The sequence below is a fragment of the Typopeltis vanoorti genome, chromosome 5 (assembly GCF_054136105.1).
Source record: "Typopeltis vanoorti isolate ZY-2024b chromosome 5, IOZ_Tvanoo_1.0, whole genome shotgun sequence".
In the NCBI taxonomy this organism is placed as follows: domain Eukaryota; kingdom Metazoa; phylum Arthropoda; class Arachnida; order Uropygi; family Thelyphonidae; genus Typopeltis; species Typopeltis vanoorti.
Genome location: NC_143553.1, coordinates 86,699,611 through 86,720,315, shown reverse-complemented (window position 1 = coordinate 86,720,315; position 20,705 = coordinate 86,699,611). Strand labels below are relative to the sequence as shown.

At 37.1% G+C, this 20,705-nt stretch overlaps 1 protein-coding gene and 1 long non-coding RNA gene across 4 annotated transcripts in view; one reads left to right on the top strand and one right to left on the bottom strand.

Moving 5' to 3' along the window:
* Window positions 1-3,754, bottom strand: part of LOC150106616 (uncharacterized) — a 90,423-nt gene extending 86,669 nt beyond the window's left edge. Inside the window, exon 1 of the long non-coding RNA XR_016548320.1 lies at window positions 3,699-3,754. This is a non-coding gene — a long non-coding RNA (uncharacterized LOC150106616). The remainder of the gene's footprint in view (window positions 1-3,698) is intronic.
* LOC150106615 (metabotropic glutamate receptor-like) overlaps window positions 1-20,705 on the top strand; it is a 280,429-nt gene that overhangs the window by 130,646 nt on the left and 129,078 nt on the right. For all 3 annotated transcript variants that reach the window (XM_090392577.1, XM_090392576.1, XM_090392578.1), the window contains one exon: window positions 18,834-18,959. In XM_090392577.1, coding sequence (XP_090248703.1) covers window positions 18,834-18,959 — 126 coding nt within the window. The remainder of the gene's footprint in view (window positions 1-18,833; window positions 18,960-20,705) is intronic.

Sequence of the window (20,705 nt, the reverse complement as noted above, 5' to 3'; positions counted from 1 at the left end):
ACACATAAACTCTTTATCTCTCTCTCTCTTTCTCTCGCTGGCATGTGTGTTGTATGTGTGCGCGCGTGATTTGGAGTTTTTGAAATATTTCGATCATCTCGCTCATTTCCTCTCTCCAACTTCCGAAAAACTTTTCTTGCCTGAAAGTTTGCTGTTCTGTGGTATAAACAGATATCAAAGATGAAATACTTTTGAAAAGCAACTCATTTTTTTTATATAAACTGTTTTTCCTACTTCCTTAACACTTAATATGACATCATTAGTTTCTGTGCTTATATTACATAGGAGTAATTTGAAACATGAAACATTTTATTCATAACAGCTGCCTGTTCACATAAGGCCGTGATCTTGTCCCTCCTCCTCTTCGAGTTAACCGAATGCCAATTATATTTAAATATAGATTACGTATTCATTGATATAATCCCATTGCCACCATATAATTGTAGTATTTTGAATAGTTTTTCTCTTGGTAAATTGTCATATACATTTTCCAGATGTACAAATTAAAAACAGTAATTGATTCTGTCAATTAGTATTGGTCTGAACCCAGCTTGTTCTTCTCAAGTTTCTTCTCGACAATTTCTCGTAGCTTCTCTTAAGTATTCTTGCCTTGTAAGTATCCATTAAGACACTTACCTCAGTAGGGCATTTCCTCTATAATTCTCATATTTATTTATAGATGGGTACAATGAGCGCTCTTTTCCAATCATCTGAAATATTTCCTGTAAATAGGCCTTCTGAAATACGTGGTACATCCACTATAATTTTTATACCTCCATATTTGAACATTTCTGTTCAAATATCATATACACCAGCTGCCTTTTCACATTTAAGATATTTATAGCTTTTTCTACTTTAAGTATTGATAAGTCTTGATTGCATTTTTTTAATATTTTCTACCACTGTCCCAAGCTTTTTCTGTACCTTCCATAACATTTTGCAATTCCTGACTAAAATGCCGTATAGTATTGTTACTACTTTTTACTTTTAATTATTTTTCAGTGCAGAATCGTATTTTGCTCACAGGGCTCAGAAATTAGTTTCTGTTCAGCTTGTAACTTCACACGATCACTGTCGGGTAAGTTTCATCGTTTGCATCAAATGATGACACATGATGCAAGGATAAATGCAACAGTGGGCTTGCTTAAGGGAATGTGATAAGAAGAAGTGAATAAATAGAAACTTAAAATAAAGAGGGAAATGAAAGTCAGCTTTTAGTAGATAATAGAAAATAATAAGACAGTTCCTCGGATAGCATTTTCATACGAAATACAGTTTACTGTAACTTTTGTAATTTAAAATACTTCGATTCTTTTTAGCCTACCGGAAGTGGCTTTTATACCCAAAAGGAGACATTCTGCTTTAATTAGTTTGAGAATTCAGGACGAAAGAAAATAAATCGATTTAACTGTAAATTCGAAGTGTTTTTTGGAAGATAAATTTCTCGTTTCACTGCGTCTTTTGCTTCACTTAAGTGAAAGCTTCATTAAGCGAAAATAATACACGATTAAATGTTACACACTTTAAAACTTACTCACGCTGAACTAGTGTAAACCTACTGTTTTTATTTTCTCTCTCCCTCTCTCTCTCTCTCCTACTCACCAGCTACCTCTAGTTTTCCAGTTGTTTAATGGGCGTGTCTATTCTTTCCTCACCGTTTAGTTTAGCCTATTCGCTTAGCTTCCTGTATCTGCAGCATTGCGCTCTATTGTATAGAATCCGATCTTCTTTTTATTTATTTGAAATTTCTTTTCTTTGCTCTTTACTTTACTTTCTTCATGCTTTACTACTACTACATTTAACGTGTGTGTGTGTTGCCTTGTTTTAACTAGATATTCTGTTGTTAGGATTATCTTAAGAAGGCGAAAACCTTAATGATGCTCGCACAAAACGTTTAAAAAAAGAAAAGAAATTAAATTAAATTAAATCGCCGTGTTTTGAAAGGGAATAGAAAAACTCATCGATTTTTTTCTATTCGCTCCAAAAGAATTTCGAATTTGACTTCACATTGCAGTGCTTACAAGCTACAACAACGGAATAGGAATAGGAAGACTGCTCCTACACCAGATAAATTATAGCACTCTAGCATATCTCTTTTACCGACTGTCCAATCAATCCCACAGAATTTGTGATGATTTAAACATTTGAGTCAGAGCGGAGGTGGGCCTGAATTATAGTTTAGGAAGGAAGGAGAAGATTGAGAAATCTTTATTAGATGTTAAAAATTTACTTCAGCTTTCCACTAAAGCATTCACTTCGAATTTTTATTTTTCTTCATAAACACAAAATATCTCTTACATATATAAGAAATCCTTTTTCTTTTGTCGATAAAATATATTTCTTATATAAAGAGAAAAAAATTATCTTTCTTTGTTCTTCTGGATCTGCCACTGATTTGGCCTTTCCGGATCAGTGATTAATTTTGTCTTTACAAAGACTTTACTTTGCATTTCATCCTATCCTGAAGAAGGTAGCTGGATATATTAGCTAACGAAACTTCGAGATTCTGCACATACTTCTAATAAACGTTACGTAATTCTTAACTACATGGAAGGAAGATCAAAAATCAAGTTTCCTGATCTCATAAATGTCTGTTAGTGGAAACATTATCTATAATATTTTCTAAGCAATATGCTAACTAGGCGTGTGTGAGCATATGTATGACAGAACAGGCGGTGAAAATATCCAAAGTTCCATAGATACCTCCAAGATGTCATGAGGAACTCTATCCTTTTGAAAGAGATGAACATAGAGGAATGGGAGTCCTTAAGAATTCACTTGGCATCAAATTAACTATGGCTATAGTCCGACCACAGAAGCGAGAGCTATCGTTGGTAGACTGCCAAGAAGAGTCAATTCATGTCGAAGGGGAGAAAGAAACAAGGCGATGTACGAACTGGTCACCAACACGCGAAATCACGTGCTTTATACGTAAAATTTTCCAACTGTTATACAAGCAAAATAGTTACCACTTTAAAAACTACAATGATCATAAAAGAGAAGTTATTTTTCCGACGTGTAATAATAAACAATCATCCCACAATACGGATTGATACCCTATTATCGTAATGGATTCTCCTTCTTCTGACATGCGCAGAAGTGTCTCGTATCTTTCAGATAGCTGAACAGGAAGAACCTTTATATATAATTTTGTGTGTGTGTGTGTGTGAGAGAGAGAGAGAGAGAGAGAGAGCATCAGTTAACAAAACAATTTCTGGAATCAGGGCCGGTTTTAATTATCATTAGGCGAACCTAGGCAATCGCATAGAGGCGCTAAGTAAATATCCACATGTGTAGGTGTATGTGTGCTTGTGTGAGTATGACAAAATATATATAGAGAGACAATGCATAGGGGCGGCTAAATTTTCTTTGCCTAGGGGCATCAGATACTCTCGAACGGCCCTGTCTGGAATGCTAAGTGAACTCTAAGAAATCAGAATGTGTAATCGAATAACAGTGTACTAAAATAGTTAACAATGAAGTAGTTAAGAATAGTAAAACAAAGGTATTTAGAGTTAAAACTTGAATGCAACTAATAATGTAATTAGCATCATGTAATTATTCACTGTTAATGAATGAGAGAAGTAAATTGACGAAATCAATTACTTGTAGCAAATAGTAATACCCTTAAGGAGGTTAAAGCATATGTAAATATATGATGTACTGTATTTGTTTGTTATTCGTGTAATAAAATATACTCAGTGAAGGTGCTTGCATCCTCTGTGCTAGGTCGCCCGAAGACAGACTTTGGCAGATTATGGTTCATTTTCCACATTAGATTTCTATAAAAAAATCAATAATTTTTATTATTAAAATTATGATTATATGCGTTTACAACACATATTGTTCTATTTTTTTTAACAATGAAATTTATACAAATTTTCCTTTTTTTTTGTATTATGTATTAAAAATAGTTACTGTAGTCTAGTCGCCGACTGGAGGAACTTTTTCTAAGCTTTTCTTCGACAGGTTCCCGAGTTAGTCGATCTCTGGAACGGGCAAGTGGTTTTTTTTTCTCTCCTGCAAACTCGGGTTTTTCATTCAGTAAACTGAAGAACACCAACAGTAGAACTCACATTATTTCAGACAGTAACATATCCTATTAGGATTAGGTACCAAGAGATGGCAGCACTTGTTTGCCGGTCTCTTCATCGGTGGCCGCCTATAATTAGTGATAAACATGGTCTAGCTATCTCTGATTGGCTACCGGTGGAGATTGAACTTCCCACTCAGTCTCCAAAAGCTAATTATTATTATTATTATTATTATTATTATTATTATTATTATGTGACACCTCCAGGGAGACCAAAGACTCATCGAGGGAAAGTGCTAACACCATCGAACGATTCAATCCCTTCCAACTACTAACCGCGCTCAAACTTGCTTAACTTTTAGCGTGAGCCATTAGTAGCAGAGGCTCTACCAATCAACCAACTAAACGCCTCACCTACTCCCTATAAGGGAAGTAGGTGAGGCATTTAATAAAAATTAATAAGAATAAAAAGCGTTAGCTTATTATTTTTTTGAATTAAAAAAGCAAACTCACCGATAGACTAATTGTTTTTGGCCTCAGGTAAACATTTGCTAGCGTTCTATTCTATTTTTTTTAAATTAATAAACAGAATGTTTTTGTATTTTGTAAATGTCAAAAATTATAGTTTTGTTAAGTGAAACTAGAAAAACTTTCAGTGAAAACAAATATAGCCATCAGATTTTTTAATCAGTCCCAGAGAGAAGAAGGAGAAGTTGTACAAACTAATAGTACATTACTACCCTAAACAACAGCGTTCAAGAGAGGAGGAACCTATTGATATTCTTCTTGAATAGCTGGAGGTGGATCTTGGTAACACTACAACAGGAAAGCTGTTCCAGAGAACAAATGCGGATGAAATGAAAGGAGCACAAGCAAGTTTGGTGTATCTGCAGCTGGACTGCAAACAAATATTGAGCAGCTTCTTTGCGTTATTATACGCTTAGAGGAAAAGTGAAGAACGATTTCTGTCAGTTCAGCTAAACAGCTGAACAGACAGCCATTGTATCTCTACTAAAAATACATGTAGAAAAGAAACAGAAACGAACTGTTGTTGGGGTGGATCTAGAAGAGGAAGGAAGGTATAATCGTTTCACCCGGTTGACCTGCTGGATAGCATCACATATATTTATGAACATATTTGGTGTAACATCATAAATTTCGTAAATTCTTGTGATGTTAAAAAAAATGGTTAGCGTACCCATTCTTCAACCAATATACTGTAAGTTTTAATCCTGCTATGGGCATAGATGTTTGTGATTGTCTGAGATAAATGCTATCCCCCTGCCTCGGTGTAAGATCACCCGCCCGCTTGTTGGAGGCATAAAGTAGCTTGAAATGAAAAGTTTCACGTTTGGTCTTTACAGCATTTACCGGACTATGTACACAAAAAAGCATTTCATAAGTGGGTCCTAGTGGATAATCAGGTGCTCAAAAAGACTTAAACATTCGCCTTTCATCTCTTACTATGAAAACAAAACAACAACAACAACAAAAAAAAACTATTAGTGATAAAGCAAATAATTTTGGTTTTACATGAATTTCAGGTAGTGTGGGAGTATACAGCGTTGACTTCGTGACACATTTGTAATGTCTTCAGGCATTCCAGAGGGGAAGAATGGCTGATGGGCATGCTATGAGGTTGCTAATGATTTTAGAAGATCGGTGTTCATCTTTATTGTTGATATGTTGGTGATATTTTATGTGAGTGTTCAGTTGCTTGCTGATGATGGTGATGCGAAGTTAGAGAGACTTGGGAGAGTGATGTTGATGCGAATTCTCTTCAAGAGGAAATGAATGCGCGGATTTAGCTTGGTTGGAATAATGGGGTTACAGTTTTGATATTGCTAAGTGTGCAGGGTTTTGCACTTTGCAGTGAAAAACGATCTGTTTGCAGGGTTCTAGTAGAAAGAGACATTGTTATACTGCACAATTCATTGCTGGTGTGATGCGAGCACTAACAAATTGGGACGGAGTGTTTGGACACAATGTGGGAATCTTGGCAGACCATGCAGGAAGAATGCACGGATTTGGTCACCTAGTTATTACTGTGAAAGGCTTCTGGAGAGGAGTCTAGCAGCTGTGGTGGTAGCAGAACTCTGGACTGTTTGGTTGTGGGTGGAATTGAAGAGATGAAGAGTTCCTTATAGCAAGGGAGCTGTCCTTGAAATTGTGAGGTGGTGGTATAGTAGTGAGAGCAGTAGTTGACTGAGGGTGTTGCCAGAGTGTGTAATAAGTGCTGTTCTGTGAGTGAGTGAGTGTAAGGCTCAATATAAATATGTTGCTGGTTGAGAGATGTCCCGCGATGAGTCTGTTAATGTCGAGAATGTGTACTACTACTACTAATAATAATTTATTAACTAGAAAATAATAAATCTAATTTTAAAAAAATCTATAGATTTTTAATAAATTAAAATTACTGTAAACTGAACAAGTGCAGTGCCATAACATTTATAAAAGTGTTAATCACAGTTCAGAACAAGACTGAATAGTCAAATTTCATTCTTAAAACCCGTAATGTCACAATCTATGTTCGCCATAAATCTACGTCTTTACATGCAGATGTTTGATTATTTCGAACAAAGTAACATTATCTATGGAGGAGTAGGCTCGTCTCTACATTTTGCAGGGCCCTGGAAAATCGGAGCCCCTGAAATTTAGTGACATTTATGGAAATTTTAAATGGAAGACTATCTTGTTAATTAATTAATTAAATCAAATATGAAAAATATTTATGCACATAAATAAACAAGTATGCTCTTTAGTATCAATTTCAGTAAAGGGAAAAAATTAGTTAAAAAATAAATATGTTTGTATGTACATGATATATTATTTTATTATGTAAGTACACATTATCATATAAATACGCCAGAACAATGATTTATTTAATAATATAAATAATAGTATAAAAATATGAAAAAAATATCTATTTTTAATATAAAGAATTAAATATATGTATAACAACTTATAAGATTTAAAAGAAATCTTAATATATTAAATTTTATTTAACCTAATGCGCTTATCAATAAAATCAATTATAACGCTATCAAAATTCAATTTTTTTGCAATTTCATGCTATATAGCAGGGGTTCTCAAACTTTTTAAATTTTGTACCACATAAATAAGAATCAAGAAAAATTATGTACCACCATTATTTTTTACTGGAATATCACATAATTATCTTAATATGTGATAACACGTGAATTTTCACGTAAAATAATATATTACTCTTAAACTTGCAACAGTGTGAATGTAGAAAGTGTGAATGATAGTATTAAATGGTTTTACAGAGAATAAAAAAGATGAGATAGACGCAATGAGTGAGATCGCGTTGTTGAATGATGCGATACAAAGGGCAAAACAGCAGCTAGAGCATATGAGCAAAAGTCGACTGAATGAACCAGCCAATAATAAAAAGTATGACAGGAAAAATAGGCGTATGAGTGTGAACATGAACAAAATGAAGGATAGAGTGTTGTATGGAGACTCGTTAGTACGAGGTGTGTTAGTAGAGGATTTGGCAAAATCGTACCAACCTGGTGCGACCACAAAGGATGTAACTAAGTCTATTAGAGAGCAAAAGGAAAGGGTGAAAGAAATGATTGTTGTGGCAGGTACGAATGATTTGAAAGGAGATAAAATGGAAATGATAGAAGACCTGAATGAATTGTTTGAGGTAGCAAAAGAAAAGAGTGAGAGAGTTAGAATGATTAGTCTTTTGCCACGGTATGACAGTGAAATGTTTAAAAGGAGGATCATAATTGCGAATGACTTTATGCGTGGGTTATGTATGACGAGTGGTGTCGAATTTGTGAATGTGTGGAGTGAGTTCGATGGGCGAAAGGATCTACATAAGATGGATGGCTTGCATTTGAATGGTTACGGTGTAAGGAGACTTGAGAAAGTGTTGCTGAATGTAGTGGATGTGCAAATTCAGGGAAACTAAATTTATTAAGGGGGGGGAGTAGATATACAGTCCTTAGGGAGGCAGTTGAATGTATGAATGAATATAATATGCCAGAGCGAATAAGGACAACAAATCAGAGTGGGATAGTTAATATAAGGCATCAAGGTAGGGTTGGGGCTAATGGGGGTCTTAAATTCATGTACACTAATACTAGGAGTATTAGGAACAAGAAGGAAGAGTTTTTGGCCATGGTTGGCACTTCCAGACCACAGGTTATTGGTATTAGTGAGACATGGCTGACCGTAGATGATATAGCTAGTGGGATTGAATGTGATGGATATAGTGTGTTCAGGAATGACGGAGAATAAAATGGGGGGAGGAGTATTGTTGATGATAGCTGATGAGCTACAGCCAAGGAGAATAAAAGTTGAATTGCAGGATAGAGAAAAGAGCACATTTGAGGCCATTTGGTGTGAAATTGTGGCTAGCAGAACTAAATATACAATTGGGTGCTGCTATAGACCAGGTGATGGAAAAGATGGTGGTGACAGTATGCACAAGAAAATAAAAGAAATGAGTGGAAGGAGGGTAATTATTATGGGAGATTTCAACTATGGTCGCATTGATTGGATGAGGAGAGGACACACGGGAGGAAGGAATTGGATTTTATGCGGTTATTAAGGGATAACTATCTGCGACAGCATGTAATGGAAAATACTAGGGGTCAGAGAGTGCTTGACCAGCTCGTGTCGTAGGAGAAGCAGCTAAAGAATTGTCAGTACCATTGACCAATTTGTTTAATTTGAGTCTCGGGTCTGGGTTAGTCCCGAGGGGGTGGAAAGAGGGGAAAATAGTTCCACTGCATAAAGGTGGTTCCAAGACTGCTGTTGTAAATTACCGACCGATTAACATATCAGGAATCATTGTCAAGGTCTTAGAGAAATTAGTCAAGAAAAGAATACAGGATTGGATAGATGAAAATGGGATATTGTATGGATGACAACATGGTTTTGTGAATGGTAGATCATGCCTCAGTAACATGCTCACGTTTTATAACACAGTGACAGCTGAACTGGATAGGGGTAATGGGTTTACTGTGATACTACTGGACCTTGCCAAGGCCTTTGACAGGATACCACATGGAACCCTAATCAGTAAACTGGAGCAGATGGGGATAGATATATGGTTGGTGAGATGGATAGGAGGGTGGTTGAAGGAGAGATATCAGAGAGTGGTTTATTCAGGAGTGGAGTCTAAAAGACGGCTTTGGCTAGTGGTGTGCTGCAGGGCTCTGTTCTTGGACCACTGCTTTTCAATTTTTTCATCAATGATATAGGAAAGGATTTGAGAGGAAGTATTCACTTGTTTGCTGATGATGCAAAGTAGGGTAGAGCAATTGTGAGTGCACAGGATGTCAAAATCTTACAGGATGATTTGGATAGTTTGGAGGACTGGGCTAGGAAAAATGGATGTCAATTTAATGTGGCAAAGTGTAAGGTTATGCACTTTGGGGTGAAAAGAATAGCAGCAGTATATCGCATTGGTGGAACCGTACTCCAGGAGATAGATGAGGCCAGAGATTTGGGAATGTTGGTGGATAGGGAATTGAAGTTTAGGAGGCACACTGCAAAATTTGCTAAATCAGCTCATCAAATCACTTGGTTTCTGAAAAATACTTTAACATGCAGAGACAAAAAAGTTGTTCATCTGTATCGAGCCTTGATAAGACCCCCATCTGGACTACTGTGCCCTGTTATGGGCACCAGGGTTTCTTCGTGATGGGGAGGAAGTGGAGAGGATCCAGAGATGAGTGACCAAGATGATAGCAGGTCTGTGGAATGAACCTTATGAGAATAGGTGGAAGATTTTTTAGTTGCAGAGATTGGACAATAGGCGAAGGAGGGGTGATATGATTGAGACATTCAAATTACTGACCGGTTTCTATAAGATTGATCCAGAAGATATTTTTGAAAATATGACTGGTGGTGGGAGGACTAGGGCCATGCATGGAAGCTGGGCAAGAGCGTGGTTGACAAGGGTGTTAGAGCTAGGTTTTTTACTTGGAGAGTGGTGAATGAGTAGAATAAGCTTCCAAAGTCTGTTGTGGGTGCTACGACCATGAATGAGTTCAAGGCAAGGTATGATAGATACTGTGTCAATGTCGAATAGTTGTTCTTGACATGATGTTAGGGTCTCCCTCGATGAGTCTGTCGACTCCTTGGAGTTGCCCGGAACAACAACAACAACAACAACAATAATAATAATAATATTATTATTATTATTATTATTAAAGTAGCTCAGTGGAAGTGGCGCTTGCATCCTCTGCACTTGGTCGCTTGAAGTCAGACTTAAGTTCAAGTCTAGTCTCCGACTGGAGGAACCTCTTCTAAGCCTTTCTTCGACTGATTCCCGAGTTAGTCGATCTCTGGCACGGGCAAGCGGGTTTTTCCTCCCGGAAACTCGGGCTTTTCCTCTCGGAAACTCGGGTTTTTCATCCCGTAAACTCAAGAAAATCGACTGTAGTACCTACATTATGTCAGACAGTAACATATCTTGTTAGGGTTAGGTACTAAGAGATGGCAGCACTTGTTTGCCAGCCCTCTTCATCGGTGGCTGCTATAATTAGTGATAGACATGGGCAAGCTATCTCTGATTGGCTACCGGTGGAGATTGAACTGCCCACTCAGTCTCCAAAAGCTAGATAGGGTTAAAAGGCTTCGCCTACTCCCTGTAAGTGAATAAAAGGCATTAGCTGATTTATTTTTATTTATTAAAATACATTTTTCTGAACATTTATTTAAATATTTTGTGTAAAAATTGTACCACCAAAAATAACGTAATGTACCATTAGTGGTACATGTACCACAATTTGGGAAACGATGCTCTGTAGATTTAAGAAACGATGCTCTATTGCCAGGGACGACAAACGTTCTTGAGACATAGAAGATCGCAAATAGGTTTTTATTAATTTTAATTTGGAGAATGTCCTTTCTGCTGATGCGACCATAACTGGACTGGTCAATAATATTTTAAATGTCGTAGTAATATTTGGATAAATATCCGACAAATTATTTGCAATTATGAATTTTAAAATATTAAGTTTTAAAAGAGGTATACCGTGAGTAGACATATCGATACAAAATTAATTACGGAAAAAACTCACTTACAAAGATTATTTAACATGTTCATTGCCAATCACGCGATATCGCGGAATGCGAGTTCTCACCAAACGGCCGATCACGCATTATCGCGTTGACGTCGCTAACTAAATAAAAAAATTAAAAAAATTTGGCCACCACACGAAATTCCAATTTTCAGCTTGGCAACGAACGATATCGCGCGAGCACGCGATATCGGGTGATGCGAGCTCTCACCGGGTGGCCGATCACGCGTTATCGCGTGGACGTCGCTAACTAAATAAAAAAAATAAAAAAAATTTGGCCACCACACGAAATTCCAATTTTCACCTTGGCAATGAAAGTGTTAATAGTATAATTTTCGCCTGTGTATCACAGGCATTTTTAGTACATTAAGCTCAAATTAAACAATTACTGACAATTCCAAAAAGCGCCACCTAAGTAGCTGGTGTAAGATAACTAAAAAGGTCAATAACTTTCCTAAAAAAAAAAAAAAATCAATACAATAAAAAGTTAGGAAAGATTAGCTGATTTGTAAAGTACTATCTCCCATAAAGGGGATAGACGTAAGCCGTCGGATCTGTTTTAAGTTAGGAGAATGATGGAGAGTGTCACATGTTTCTTTATAAAGGCGTTCCATGAGAAACTGACTTTTGTGAAGAACTCTTGTCTTTCTCCAATGAACTCTTGTGTCTAGTGAAGATGGCATGTTCTGTAAGTCCAGACTTTTCAGGTTTAAAGTATTCAATATAAGATTGGTGAATTTTAAAATATTAATGGGTGCATCTTCTGGAACAATATTTCTAAAAATAATTAATTCATTGTAAAATTCAGATTCATCAATATCTGTATTTAATTTTTGATACAGCTGTTTGCAGCAAAGCTTTAATTCATTTTTCGTCGAAGAAAAAATATTTTTCTTCGACGTACTCGACTTTCTTTAAATTTAATTTCTATTTCTAACAGATTTGACAGTTCTTTAGCAATCTCAAAACAACTATGAAATCATGATATTCTCTGCTCTTCAAAGTACTGCACTAACTCTTTAATATGCATAGTTGCTAGGTCTATCGGAATTTTTGCATTTTGTAATACTTTATTTACTAAATTAACTTTTGACAAAAGCTCATACCAAATTACAAGGCTTAGTATAACCTCAAATGAATCTATTTGTTAATATATTGAAACCACTTCTACTTTGATAGTATTATCTGATGCAGTTTTACATAATGCTTTTAGTGCATTTAAAAATTCTGGAATTTGAAAACGTGCAGCTCTAACTGATTCTATTCTATATTCACATCTTGTATCACATAACGGTTTTGGAGTTAATTGTTTAACAAATTTCTTCAATATGTCCCAACGTGAAGTTGAGGCAGCAAATAATGTATGTATATTTTTGTATGACATAAAAAAAAAATTGCAATGATTTTGGGGCCCTGTGCCACTACACAGTTCGCATCCCCATGAATACGGCCCTGTGGAGGAGTTTCATTACTTAGTTTTCTGCATTTACAGAGCGACATCTTTTACAGAGTTAAAATATTCTGTACGATTTCTTATATAATGCAAATAAAAATGAACATATGTAAAGAGCAGAATGAATGAGTAAATTGTGTCAGCATTTAATGTATTTTGATATAATGAAGTTGCCTTGCCAGTTTGTGTCATAAATGGCAGCTATCAACAAGACAAGCAAGTTTTTATTTTCAGTACCAGTTTCCTTAACTGGTATTTAATGTAGAATTAGAAAAGAAAATTCATTAAGCATTTTGGTGTTTCTCTCGTTTATTTTGTTCTCTCTCTTTAAGTTTTCAAATATGCATGAACTTCGATCTAAACATTTTAAAGCAGGGGTCTTCAACACATGCCTGAGGGCCACCTGTGGCCCACAGCCATTTTGAAAAAATAACTACTTGACATTAAAACCTGAGTAGTAGTCCGGCCACTAGTAACCAGATCAAGTTAAGATAAGGAACCGTGACGCGATTGTTTGTTCAGATGATGACATCATGGGTTTGGAAAGTTTGGAATTTGGAACTATCGTGTATGGAATTATGGCTGATGATTAGAGAGAAGGATTCGTGTCGTGATTGGTGGGACACTTTGAACAAGATCAAGATAAGATAAGTGACGTAATTTGTTACTTGTAAATAAGTGACATTATTGTTTTGAATGAAAAAGGAAGATATATTAGTGGATAAGGATTCATGGCGTGATTGGTGGGACACTATAAACAAAATAGGGGTAAGGTGAATGGGGGAAGTGACGTCCATGTCGTGGATGTGTGTTGTTAAGAGTTGTAGATAAGTAAATGGTTTGGATATAGCATTATGGGTGATGAATAGTGATAAGATAGAGTTTGGAATTTTGCTGGGGCCCGCATCTGTCAGGGACATCACGTGATGTGTTTGGTTCGCGTACAGCATTGTGGGTGATTTCTGTATGATTTCTGAACACAAATACAGCCCATGGCTGTACCCTGTTTTTGAGGGTACCTTCAAAAAGAGGGTACAGCCATGGGCTCACCCCCCCCTCCCAAAAAAAAAATTACTGACTTTTATATGGAAGCCTTTAAGCAATGAGCTCTAGGGTCAGTGTGCCTAAATCCCAAAATTTGGCCCAGATATGTCGACGATATTTTCGCCATTTGGCCCCACAGCCGTAAAGCACTAAATACATTCTTTAATCACCTGAACAAACAACACAAACGTATCTAGTTCACCATTGAAATAGAAAAAAACAACTCTCTTCTATTCCAAGACACACTCGGCACACATCTTCCCTCAGGCTGTCTCTCCTTCTCAGTCTACTGCAAACCTACACACACACACAAACACACACACACACATAGGCCAGTACATACACAAAAATTCTTATCACCACCCAACACAAAAACTAGGTGTCATAAGCGCCCTTAAACACAGAGCTCAAGCTATTTGTTCAAATGAACAAGCTCTAAACCAGAAATACAAGATCATCAACCATACATTTATAAAATATGGATACAGTAAAAAAACTATTCACATGATCCTCCACAGAGATACTAGTAAAAACAAAAAAAAAAATTTCATGCCATACCTTATGTTAGAGGCATTTCCGATAACACTACACAAATACAACCTCAAAACCACCTTTAAACCCCTGACAAAATTAAGACACCTATTCAGTTCTTCCAAAGATCCTCTTCCACACCTAGCCCACCCAGGGGTATACAAAATACAATGCACATGTAACCTACTATACATAGGGGAAACAGGGTGAATCATCCCAATTAGGAAGGACAAACACAAACGACACATTAAATACCTCCATTTTGGAAAAACCGGCCTTTCGACCATGCACTCCAAACATACCACAGAATTGACTGGAAAAATATGAAGTCCCTACACTGCACCAAAACCTGGTTTGAGAGGAAATTCAAAGAAGCATGTGAAATGCTCAAACATAACCCAAATCTGAACAAAAATAATGGCCTAACCATTCCAAGAATGTGGAGGACCCCATCTGCAACCTTTATAGCACTCAGAAAAAGCCAAAGAAAAATCCCACTATAAGAAGACTTGGTGAAGTGTATTTTTTTTTTTCTTAACATTCCATAGCAACTTGAACTGTACAAGTCCTTAAGAAAATCATAGTATAACAATCTGAACTGTACAAATCCAGAAGAATCTTAGTACATGAGAACTTTAGCAGCAGAGTTTATTGTAGATTTTTATTTATTAATTATAATTTTATTTATTTATTTATATATTGTATGGAGACTCGTTAGTACGAGGTGTGTTAGTAGAGGACTTGACAAAATCGTACCAACCTGGTGCGACCATAAAGGACGTAACTGCGTCTATTAGAGAGCAAAAGGAAAGGGTGAAAGAAATGATTGTTGTGGCAGGTACGAATGATTTCAAAGGAGATAAAATGGAAATGATAGAAGACCTGAATGAATTGTTTGAGGTAGCAAAAGAAAAGAGTGAGAGAGTTAGAATGATTAGTCTTTTGCCACGGTATGACAGTGAAATGTTTAAAAGGAGGGCTATAATTGCAAATGACTTTATGCGTGGGTTATGTATGACAAGTGGTGTGGAATTTGTGGATGTGTGGAGTGAGTTTGATGGGCGAAAGGATCTATATAAGATGGATGGCTTGCATTTGAATGGTTACGGTGTAAGAAGACTTGAGAAAGTGTTGCTGAATGTAGTGGATGTGCAAATTCAGGGAAACTAGATTTGTTAGGGGGGGGGGTAGAGATACAGTCCTTATGGAGGCAGTTGAATGTAAGAATGAATATAATATGCCAGAGCAAATAAGGACAACAAATCAGAGTGGGATAGTTAATATAAGGCATCAAGGTAGGGTTGGGGCTAATGGGGGTCTTAAATTCATGTACACTAATACTAGGAGTATTAGGAACAAGAAGGAAGAGTTTTGGGCCATGGTTGGCACTTCCAGACCACAGGTTATAGGTATTAGTGAAACATGGCTGACTGTAGATGATATAACTAGTGGGATTGAATGTGATGGGTATAGTGTGTTCAGGAATGACAAAGAGAATAAAATGGGGGGAGGAGTATTGTTGATGATAGCTGATGAGCTCCAGCCAAGGAGAATAGAAGTTGAATTGCAGGATAGAGAAAAGAGCACATTTGAGGCCATTTGGTGTGAGATTGTGGCTAGCAGAACTAAATATACAATTGGGTGCTGCTATAGACCAGGTGATGGAAAAGATGGTGGTGACAGTATGCACAAGCAAATAGAAGAAATGGGTGGAAGGAGGGTGATTATTATGGGAGATTTCAACTATGGTCGCATTGATTGGAGTGAGGAGAGGACACACGGGAGGAAGGAACTGGATTTTATGCGGTTATTAAGGGATAACTATCTGCGACAGCATGTAATGGAAAATACTAGGGGTCAGAGAGTGCTTGACCTAGTAATTACATCTGAGGATTTGGCTGTAACAAATATGACCACATTGCCACCAATCGGTGAGAGTAGGGTCTTAACTTGGGAGGTGGCTAAAGGTGTAGAATTTTCAATTAAGACAGGGTACATGTGGAATTATCGGGCGGGAAAGTACGACAAGCTTAGGAGTTTGATTGGTTCAGTGCCATGGCATGTACAACTGCAAGGACTAGAAGTTGATAGTGCATGGGAGGTAGTTAAGAAGTGCTTGCATGAAGCAATGGCTGACTGTATACCTAGAGTCCGAATAATAAATCAAGTAGGGGTTAAATGGATGAATAACACCATTAAGCTTGAGTTGCAAAAAAAGAAACAACTATGGAGGGAATTTAAGGAGAAGGGTGGCCGGCAGGCACATGAACGGTATAAAGCGCAGGCCAGAAGGGTGACGAGTGTGGCAAGAAAAGCAAAAAAGGATTACGAAAGAACATTGGCCATGCAGGCTAAAGAGAATCCTAAACAGTTTTTTAGATATGTAGCAAGTAAAAGGAAAAATGTACATGGCAGATTGATTTTAAAGAATGCCGATGGTAGGGAGGTAATTGAATCAGTTGAGATAGTTGAGTTACTGAGTGAGCACTTTGCAAAAGTATATCATCCAGGTGGTGACATTGCAGAAACGAATAAACCAGTAGATTATACGGGAATTGTGGTTAATGAAGTGGAGGTCAGTAGTCTATTGCATAACCTCAATGTCAATACATCTGTGGGATTGGATGGTATACCAGCTCGTGTTGTACGAGAAGCAGCTAAAGAATTGTCAGTACCCTTGACCATTTTGTTTAATTTGAGTCTCGGGGCTGGGTTAGTCCCGAGCGGGTGGAAAGAGGGGAAAATAGTTCCACTGCATAAAGGTGGTTCCAAGACTGCTGTTGTAAATTACCGACCGATTAGCATATCAGGAATCATTGTCAAGGTCTTAGAGAAAATAGTCAAGAGGAAAATACAAGATTGGATAGAAGAAAATGGGATACTGTATCGGGGACAGCATGGTTTTGTGAAGGGTAGGTCATGCCTCAGTAACTTGCTCACGTATTATAACACAGTATCGGCTGAACTGGATAAGGGTAATGGGTTTATGGTGATTCTACTGGACCTTGCCAAGGCCTTTGACAGGATTCCACATGGAATTCTAATCAGTAAATTGCAGCATATGGGAATGGACATAGGGTTGGTGAGATGGATAGGAGGGTGGTTGACGGAGAGATATCAGAGAGTGGTTTACTCGGGAGTAGAGTCCACAAGACGGCCTGTGACTAGTGGTGTGCCACAAGGATCTGTTCTTGGACCACTGCTGTTTAATTTGTTCATAAATGATATAGGAAATGATCTGAGAGGAACAGTTCATTTGTTTGCGGATGATGCGAAGTTGGGTAGGGCAATAGTGAATGCAGATGACGTCAAAATTTTGCAGGATGATTTGGATAGATTGGAGGTCTGGGCTAAGGAGAATGGATGTCAGTTTAATGTGGCAAAATGTAAGGTTATGCATTTTGGGGTGAAAAGATTGGCGGCAGTTTACTACATTGGTGGAACCCAGCTCCAGGAAATTGATGAGGCACGAGATTTAGGAGTGTTGGTGGATAAGGAATTGAAATTTAGGGGACACATTGCAAAAGTGACCAAAACAGCTCATCAAATCACTTGGTTGCTGAAGAATACGTTGACAAGCAGAGACAAGCAGGTTATTGTTCCTCTCTATCGAGCCTTGATAAGACCCCATCTAGACTACTGTGCTCAGATTTGGTCACCTAGGTTTCTTCTTGATGGGGAGGAGGTGGAGAGGATCCAGAGGCGAGTGACCAAGATGATAGCAGGTGTGTGGAATGAACCGTATGAGAACAGGTTGAGGATTTGTGGGTTGCAAAAATTGGTTGATAGGCGGAGGAGGGGAGATATGATTGAGACATTCAAATTACTGAAAGGTTGCTATAAAATTAATTCAGAAGATATTTTTGAGAACAGGGCTGGTTGTGGGAGGACTAGGGGACATCCATGGAAACTGGGCAAAAGTGTGGTTAGTAATGGTGTTAGAGCTGGGTTCTTTACTTTTAGAGTAGTGAATGAGTGGAATGCGCTCTCTGAGTCTGTAGTGGATGCTGTGACAGTGAATGAGTTTAAGGCGAGGTATGATAGATACTGTATGAATGTCAGATAGTTGTGATGAATATGATTTGGGGCCTCCCTCGATGAGTCTAATGACTCCCTGGAGTTGCCCGTAATAATAGTAATAGTAATAATATTATTTATTTACTTAATTTTTTATAATTTTAATTTAATTTAATTTAATTATCACTAGAGGTCAGGCTAAGAAAAAGATTAATTAACAGCATAGATGTAATTTACTAGTATAGCATGCAAGAGCATGTTGCTTGGTTCTCTATATACATGTATCCTTCTGATGATGACCTCAATACAGGATTGAAATGTTAAGTGTTATTTTATTAATAATTAGTAAATAATAATTTCAACACGTATGTTTTGTGTCCCTAAATTTGTAAATATGAATGCTAATCACCGTGTAACCTTAAAAGAAAGAGAACCTTCGTTTGGCACACTCAAGTTCATCTTTCTCCATTGTCCCCCCCCAACACACAAATTTCATGATATGGTAGTTATGCCTCTGGTGACACATTCTCTTGCACTTCACATGCTGTTTGGTACCATTACTTTGTTCATCTATGTATTTCTACTCATTTTTTTATAATTTATACTATAACTCTAAGTTGCTCCTGTAACATATTTGTGTGCTTATTGTGTAAACTTAAGATGGCATTAACTCTGTTATTGTCTCTAGGTGTATATATCTATGACACTTGTAGCCGACAAGATATTGCTCAGCGACAGATGTACCAGTTACTTGGTCATATGGGTCATATTCAGTCATCTGCCTGTACTGAGAAAAAGGGACCACCAATATTTGGTAAGTGAGTTAGTTTTCTTTACATAATACTTTTAAATATTATTATTATCCCCCCCTCCATGGAGTTGGCAGACTCATTGTGGAAGGTTCATTCAACTGACAACATATTTATCATATCAAATCTTAAAATCCTTAACACTCCTTGCATTAACAACATATTCTGGTGATGCGTTCCATTCACTGACAATTCTCAATGTAAAAATCTTACTTCTCGCACCCCTCTTCTTCACACTCTTACATAACTTCCAGGGATGACCTTTAGTTTTTTTCCTCTCACCTTCTACTCTTTTTATAATGTCATCTGGATTAATCTGATAAAATCCTCTCACTAACTTAAATGTCTCTATCATATCACTTCTTTTCCTTCTTCCACTAAACTCTTCAATCCACTTCTTCCATTAAACTCTTCATTTTTTTAACCTCTCTCTCCATAGCCAGCAGTCAAAAGTCCTGATACTGTCTTAGTCACTTGCCTCTAGACCCTGTCCAATGTCTTCACATCACACTGAAAACCAGGTGACCAGATCTGAACACAATAGTCCACATGTGGTTTGACCAGCGCTTTATGCAGTGACACAACTACTTCCTTATCCCTACATATTAGAGTACTTCTTATCATAACAGCACTACGATGTGCATCCTTTGCAACACTAGCAATATGCTCGCTAAACTTCAGTCTCCTGTCAACCATCACTCCTAAATCTCTAATCTCATCCACTTCCTGCGATACGGCACTGTTAATATAGTACACAGCCTTATATTTCTGCACTCCAAAATGCAACACCTTGCATTTATTGATATTAAAACTGAAACCTTACTCCTTTGTCCAAGTCAAAAGGTCTATTCAAATCTTCTTGAAGGGAATTAACATCTCATAACAGCTTATAAGATGGAAGAATTATAACAACTTATAATTCTTCCCAAATTTGCATCATCAGCAAACAACTGAAAATTGCCGGTCAGTCCACATGATATATCATTTAACAACAAGTTAAATCTCAGGGACTCAAGAACAGAACCTAGGGCCCACACCACTGGTTACCCTGCTTTTTTTGAGACACTGCTCCATCATACACAACCCCTGCTGGTATCATTCAGAGAGCCAATCTCCTATCCATCTGATCAATATACTATTTCCATCCTCTGTAGCTTGTACACCAAATTATCATGTGGGAATCTATCAAAAGCTTTTGCAAAATCGAAGAATATCACTGTATATGATTCTCCCTTATCTAACACTCCTGCTACCCTATCATAAAATGCAAGTAAATTGCTATAACAGGATCTGCCCTTTACAAATCCATGCTGACCATCATAAAGAATGCTATGTTCATCAACCTAATCCTGTATTTTATATAAAAACTTTTTTTTTCTTATATGAAATTTATTTTGATCTGTTAAAATATTAAATATCCATAGTCTGCACCATTCAAAGATTACATTTATGGTGTATCTTTGAATGACATACTAAAGAATTTTATAGCTTGTCTTGTTTTATTGAAATTAAAGCACTGGAATGCAAATGTGTCGAAATGGAAAACTCTGGAAGATGTGTATCTGTATTTCTGGTTAGAGTGAGTACAAAGGAGATATGTTAGAATTCAGTGGTTTGATCAAGTGTGCAGCTGAGAGATTCAAGTAGTATGGTGCACACTTGATCAGACTGGGAAAATATAGTCATAAATATATATCACAGGCAAAGATATGAAAATGACCATAATTTATCAGCTGGGCATTGGATTAAAA